This window comes from Chrysochloris asiatica, unplaced genomic scaffold (assembly GCF_000296735.1).
Source record: "Chrysochloris asiatica unplaced genomic scaffold, ChrAsi1.0 scaffold00035, whole genome shotgun sequence".
NCBI lineage: Eukaryota > Metazoa > Chordata > Mammalia > Afrosoricida > Chrysochloridae > Chrysochloris > Chrysochloris asiatica.
In genome coordinates, this window is record NW_006408553.1 from 3861862 (window position 1) to 3869440 (window position 7579).

At 39.3% G+C, this 7579-nt stretch overlaps 1 protein-coding gene and 1 pseudogene across 1 annotated transcript in view; both read right to left on the reverse strand.

The window, feature by feature from the left end:
- The window catches only part of PSD3 (pleckstrin and Sec7 domain containing 3), a 375019-nt gene that overhangs the window by 144579 nt on the left and 222861 nt on the right, over positions 1–7579 (reverse strand). Inside the window, exon 8 of the mRNA XM_006859907.1 lies at positions 6339–6532. Within this exon, the coding sequence (XP_006859969.1) occupies positions 6339–6532 (194 nt within the window). The remainder of the gene's footprint in view (positions 1–6338; positions 6533–7579) is intronic.
- LOC102817606 lies at positions 304–860 on the reverse strand (annotated as a pseudogene).

The following is a 7579-nucleotide window of genomic DNA, read 5'->3' on the forward strand; positions in this document are numbered from 1 at the left end:
TTGTTGTTTAGTGCTGTCAAGTCCGTCCCGGCTTATAGTGACCCTGTATAGGGTCACAGAGGTGCAGCTGGTGGGTTTGAACTGTCAACCTTGTGGTTCGCAGTCCAGTGCTGATCGTACAGCACCACAACAGAAGCCTATTTCAAACTTGAAGGAACTTCAATTATTCCACATAGCTTTTGACACCATTCTTTTATTTTTTCTGTCCAGTGTCAAAATAATCATACAGTATTCATACTGTAGTACATAATACCCACTCTTTGGTCACTTGAATTGCCGTTCTTTGGTTCTTTTTCTGTTTTCTCAGATCTTTCTTGAAGTGTAGTAAGCAGAATTGTAGTGGGTATTCCAGCTGGTATATTGTTGTTGGAATAGCTGCCGCTAGGCCATGGGCTTCCAGTCAATCTACTGTTTCAAGGACTATAAGATCTTCTCTAGTTGTAATCAAAAGATCAACTTCTTTATCTCCTTGTGTCAGAACTTCAGTTTCTAGAACGTCTGTTTATGTTGTAGACATCATAGCGGGAAGAACTGTACACATTACTTCCTTCCTTGGCTTTCATCTGATTTGATGTCTTATGATCCCCCTTGTGTGAACTGAATTTCAATCCGATGCTCAAAAATCCATATTCTGTCCAAATTACATAACACATCTTTGGCTTCACGGACATCCTCAAAAGGAACATAAGTAAATTCTCTTGTACATCCAGTGTAGAAATCAAGTGGAACATACATATCAATTTATAGGACTACAGACACCAAATTCTGGAAGTAAGTCTTCAGACTTGGTATAGTCAGCCACATTCTTCAGGAACAGAGATGTGTGGATGGGTGGGTGGGGGGCACAGGTAGGGGGACATGCGGGCAGTGTGAGTCTCAGCCAGAGGGCTCCGCTATGGCAACCGCCTCCACTCGCCACACTTCACTCCCACTGAAACTTTTTTTTTTTTTTTTTTTTTAAATGAGTAAAGAAGTTTGAAAAGAAACTTCACCAAACATAAAATTTTTTCTTCAAATAAGTACAAATGAAGATGTATATTATTAGTATCTGGGGAAATGCAAATTAAAGTCACTGAGAGCTACTGATAAATCCCAAGTAGTATAGCTAATAATATGGAGCAAGTGCGATTCTTACACATGGTCGGGCAAGGACGCAAAATGGCACAGACACTTCAGAAAATTATGTTGAGGTTTCTTTTAACTTAAACACATTATTAGCATATAGCCCTACAGTCTTACTCCTTGGGTGACTTCTAAAGAGAAACAAAAACATACACCTAGGAAATTGTGGTACAGCACTGTGGAATAATGCACTGGAAAACAAGGTCAATTTGAAGCACAAGGTCAGCGGTTCAAACTCACCAGCTGCTCCTTGGAAACCCTGTACAGGATCTCTATGAGTCAGAACCAACTTGACAGCACTTAACAACAACAAAACAAAACATATGTGAATGTCCATAACAGTGTTATTTATAATAGTTCAAAGCTGGAAACAACCCAAATGTCCCTTGCTGAATAAACTATGGAATATCTAAACAGTGGAATGCTATTCAGCAATAAGAACAACCAAATTACAATCACTAATGCACATAACACAAACAGTATTTATGAATTGGCATAGGAAAATACTAAGTGAAAGAAGCCAGGCACAGGATAGTAAATATAGTTTCATTTATTGAAATCCTAGAAAAAGCAAAAATATGACAGTGGTTGCCATAAACTAGGACAGAGGAAAGGAATTAACAGCAAAAAGTATAATGAAACTTTTTCGGGTTAATGGAAATATTATGTATATGGATTGAAATGATGGTTACTCGACTGTATTCATACTTCAAAATCCAAATTGCACATGTATTGGTGATTTTAAGGTATATGTTGTTGTTGTGTTGTTGTGAAGTGCCTAAACACCAGAAAATCATCTAGCTTTGTGTATCAGAAAAGTTGAATTATCAATCCACACTAAAGTGATTTGGAAACCATGAAATTTATGTTGTTTTTGTTAAGGGTTGTCCAGCTGGATAAGACATACAGCAACCAGTAGAGGGTTTTTGAGGAGTAGGTGATGGGTTTTAACTGCCAACACTGTGGTTTGCAGTCCAGTGCTGATCCTGTTTACCACCACACCATGAGCCCATGAATCCTATAAGAAGTCCTATAATTTGGAATGCATAAGAAATTGGGATGAGGTTTTTCAGGAACCAACTGCATGGCACTTAACAACATCATTATTCAGGAAAAGACTCAGGAATTAAAGGACAAGAAAATCTCCCAAGAAGCTCCTTCACAAAAAGTTAAAAATGTGCTAAATGATAAAGCAATCAACAAGAATGAAGCCTAAAAGTCTAGGTTTATCTCATCCATTTCCTCCCTGGTGGTAGAATGGGTTAAGTACTGGGCTGCTAACTAGCAGTTTAAACTCACCAGGCCCCTCATAAGGGGGAAAAAAAAAAAATGAGGTTGTCTTCTCCCATTAAGATTCACAGTCTCAGAAACCCTAGGAGTAGATCTATTGAGTCCTGGTGTGGTGCTGCAGGATAAGCATACTGGACTGTTAACCCACAAGGTCAGCAGTTCAAACTCAACAGCCAATCCTTAGAAACCCTATACAGGGTTGCCATGAGTTGGAACCAACTCAGTAGCACTTAAAAACAACATAGGGTTGCTATGAATTGAAAATGTCTCAATGGCAGTAGGTTTGAGATTATTTTTCTAAACCTGAAGCAGTAACAGAAACAGAGGCAAGTTCCTCTGGAAAACAGGGAGCACTTCTTAAATTACTGAAAAAACGAAAGACTCATGGTCTTTAAAATAATCCTAGTCAAACAGAAATTCGCTAGGTTGTTAACTTTAAGACCTGGTGGCATAGTGGGCTAAGTGTCTATCACTGATTCACAGGAGAAAGATGAGGCTTTTTGCTGAAAGATTTTGTCTTGAAACCATAACAGGGTCACTATAAGTTGGAACTGAATTGACGACATACAACAACAGCTAAGTTTAAAGGAGTTATACTGGCAGGAAAGCATTTGGCTGATCAAAGGGATCTGTGATATCTCAACTGCTAAGGTTGAGTGTAGGTTTTGCACCCACACTCATATACAGTGGGTTGCTAGCTAAAGAAACGGGGCTTCCAGAAGGGGAATCCTCACCACTGCCCCTAGAGGTGACCCAAGAAAATAATGAACAAAAAATATCCTATCCATAGGCAGAACCTGGGACCACAAATACATTTAATGAGCAAGTCAATTCAATGCTATAGGAATTAATCAACTAGAAGATGTCCAAGTGAGTTCACTTTGATATTCTTGTCCAATATGATTGAGCACATATTCTGAATCCACGACAGCTGCTTTCCTTCCTATCTTTTTTTCCCCTAAATCTGTGTTTTAAATTATATGCACTTATATACCTATTTTCCCCCCTATGGTACTTTATGGTGTTATGGGCTAATGCGCTGGACTGCAAGGCCAGTTTGAATTGCAAAGCCGGCGGTTCAAGTTCACCAGCTGCTCTTCGGAAATCCTATACAGGGATGCTATGAATTGGAATTGACTCAATGCCACTTAACAACAACAGCATGTTACTTTATAAGGAGCCCTGGTAGCAAGCATAGTAGATCACAAACTGGGCTGAAGTTCGAATCTACTAGCTGCTGTTCGTTGGGAGAAAAACGAGACTTTCTGCTCTGGCAGTGTAGTGGTTACAAATCGGGCTGTGAACCGCAAGGTCAGCAGTTCAAAACTACCAGCTGCTCTGTGGGAGAAAGATGAGGCTTTCTGCTCCTGTAAAGATTTATAGCCTCGGAAACCCTGTTCAGGGTCGCTATGAGTCAGAACCGACTCAACGGCACTTAACAACAACAACATAGATTTACAGCCTCAGAAACCCTATACAGCAGGGGTGGGAAACGTCTGGCCTGCAGATCATAGGAGGCCTGTGAAATCATTTGGTCTGAGCCTGCCAAGGCAACTGCAGTTCCAAGCATCAAATGCTGTTAGTGTTAAATGCCTTGGAGTCAGTTCCAACTCATACTGGCCCCGTATAGGGTTTCTGAGGTATGGTTGTTGAGTTTGAACCACAGACCTTGAGGTTTAAATGACCTTGAAGTCCAGTGCTTATCCTACAGTGCCCCACACCAGGACTCCCAGCATCACCATAACTCCAGATGAGTTAATTAAATATTTAACCAAATATAGCAAACTAATTTTTAACGTGGCAGTTTTGTATGGCCTGCGAATGATGTTATAAATGTTGGCAGAAAAAAGTTCCTCACCCCTGCAATACATGATCATTACAAATTAGAATCAACTCCAGGTACTTAATCACTACCATAGTACTTTATAAGGGATCCTGGTGGCGTTATAAGATAAGCACTAGACAGTTTACCACAGATTTGGAAGTTCAAACTCACTGAACTTTGTGTTCAGGGTGTGGGAGATGAGACTTTCTGCTCCTGTAAAAATTGACAGCCTCAGAAACTCTACACAGGATCACTATGAGTAGGGATTGACTTGCTGGATTCCTGTGGTTTAGAGTACTTTATAGGAAACACGCTAGATACTTTTATAGCTTCCTTTTAATCTATGTAGTTTTTGTTAAGTGCTTTCAAGTTGGTTGCGACTCACTGTGCCCCTGTACTGGGTTTCCAAGGAGTGGCTGGTGGGTTTGAACTGCCAACTTTGTGGTTAGTAGTCCAGCTTATCCTACAGTGCCAAACCAGGATTCTAATATATAGGCTGAAGATATATCCAAACTTTATTGAGGGGAATGTACATTACCGACAAATCTTAGATTTGAAGATAGAAGCAGCAGCTAGATATGACATCTTGGATTGAAATGCATATATTTTTGGTTGCAAGTAAAACCATATTAAGTTCAACAAAAACTTTTTTCTCACTGAATATATAGGGAAAGGGGTTGTGTGTTAATGCTGAGAAGAGAAAGATAGGTAGCTATTCTTTGTCAGCCCAGTACAATTGTATCTTATTCCTTCTTTACTGGACCTTTTCCTCTTCGTACTGTAACCAAGTGGGTTCTGTCAAGCACAGTATCCCACCCTCCGCTATACAAATGAAAAACTCCTACATTAGTAGGAGCTCTGGAAGTGCAGTGGTTATGACTCAGGCTGCTTATCTCACGGTCAGCAGTTTGAAACTACCTGCTGTTTCATGGGACAAAGATGAGGCTTTCTGCTCCCATAAAGATTTACAGTTTATGCACGCTTGCTATTCGTCAGAATTGAGTCCATGGTACACCGCCACCACTACCACCCCAGGACCTACTAAATTTGAACTTAGGGAAGAAAGACAATTCTCTCTGGTGGCAAAATAGGCCTACATTAATTAAAATAGATCCTCTCAAGCAAAATATTCTTGTTTGAAAGGATAAAACTGACATGTAAAATAAGGTAGAGACAAAAAGCAAAGGGAGTATTCTGGTGGTAATTAATCTCTCACTTTCAGGTGTGCCTTCCCCCTCCCCCCAACTTAGTCTGGCCTGCTATCATAGGAACCACAAAAGTCCTGTCACAATGCTGTTAGAAAAATATTCTATGTTCTAATAGGCGAGTGCATAGGTATTGTCTATATCATCATGATGTATCTACAGGTTAGCATGAAACCTCCAAATGTATAGTTTGATATTTTTGAGCATACATGTCATCTTTTCTTTTCCTGTTCCACTCCAATAAATGAAAATGTTATTTGTATACGCCACTCATTTCAAATGTTAAACATCACTGTTTATCATAGATAATTCAATCTTATACTTCAGAAAATTACAATTGTCAGATGGGACTCCTTAATTTTCCAATACTAATATGCCATCTTCTACATCTCACCTGTCTTATCTTGATATTAAAGCTCAGTGCTTTTACATGAACCATGAATCTCAATTCCTCCCCATCTGATGTCTCTTGGGATTCTAGAAAATTTTCACTTGTTAATTTATCTTTTGTACATTACCCACCAGCAATGTAAACTCCACAGAGACATGAACCTTGTTTTTTTTACTCACTGCTATATTTTTCATTTCTTGCACATAATAGGTGTTCAATACTATTTTTGAATAAATTAACAAATAAATGAATTATAGGCTGGGAACTGAGTAATCTTGCAAGATGTCTTTCTTTTCTAAAGTTCTAATCCTACCTGATTAGAGTGTAATCCTACCGGAGGAAGGTCAGGTGCCATAATGGATTTAGAGATTTCATCAAAGTTTAGAATATTTCTTCAACTAAACCTCATCATTTTTCTTCATTCTGGACTTTACTTTAAACATATTAACTTTAACTCTGAGTCTAAAGATAAAATAGAAAATGACAAGAAAAAAATAATCCTTACTTTTCTTTCCATCCATGTCTGCATGGATTTTCCGAGCCAAAAACCCACTTTTATAGACAGTAGCATTTGGATCGTGAGGAATGTCCAAGAATGGATTGGTAGTACTCCCAATACGACTGAGGGTCTTTGGATGTGTTCCATTAGCCTTCTCATCATTACCTTCTGAGGGAGACTTTTTTTTCTCTTCATCATCTCTGAAAAAGGAAAAACCAAAAAGATTGAGCCATATACTTACACCAATACTATGGACAAAGCCATTTAGCATGATACACTATTTTCTAATGGTCTATCAACTAACTAGGAGCTCAGGTAAGTGTACTATTTACAAGTCAGGCTACTAAACCTCAAGGTCAGAAGTTCGAAACTACCACCCTTCCGCAGTAGAACGATGACGCTTTCTGCTCCTGTAAAGATTTACACACTTAGAAACCTTATGCGGGGTTGTTATGAGTCAGAATCAACTCCATGGCACACCACCACCATCAGTACTAATAGCAACCACATTAGGAGTTCTTGTTAAGTGCCGTTGAGTCGCTTGCAACTCATAGCGATCCTGTACCGTACAGGATTTCCAAGGAGCAGCTAGTGAGCTTGAAACACCAACCTTTCAGTTCATACCAACTTTGCAGTCAAAAGCATTAATCCACAGCACCATACCAGGACTCTACATTTATTATATGTCTTATATATGCCAGGTATTAAGGTTCATAGCAATTTTAAAAGATTGACATTAATTGCATACATTACAAATAAACAGATTCTGAAATTTTAAATAGATACACAAGGTCACAAAGATACTAACTAATGGAAGAGATGGTGTTGTTGTTAGGCTCCAATCGAGTTGGTACCGACTCATAGTGACCTTATTTATGCACAGGAGAAAGAAACACTGCCCGATCCTGGGCCAACCTCACTGTCATTGCCACACTTGAGCCCACTGACCCTGCCACTTTGCCAATCAATTATGCTGGGGGTCTTCTTCTTTTTTTCTGACCCTCCACCTTACCAAACACAATATCCTTCTCCAGCAATTGGTCCCTTCTAACAATATGCCTGAAGTATGAGAGACGAAGTTTGGCCATCCTGGCCTCCAAGGAACACTGTGGCTGTACTTCTTACAACACAGATCTGTTGGTTCTTTTGGCAGTCCATGGTACTTTCAATATTCTTCTCCAACACCATAACTCAAAAGCATCAATTCTTCTACAGTCTTCCTTATTCACTGTGCAGCTTTCGCAAGC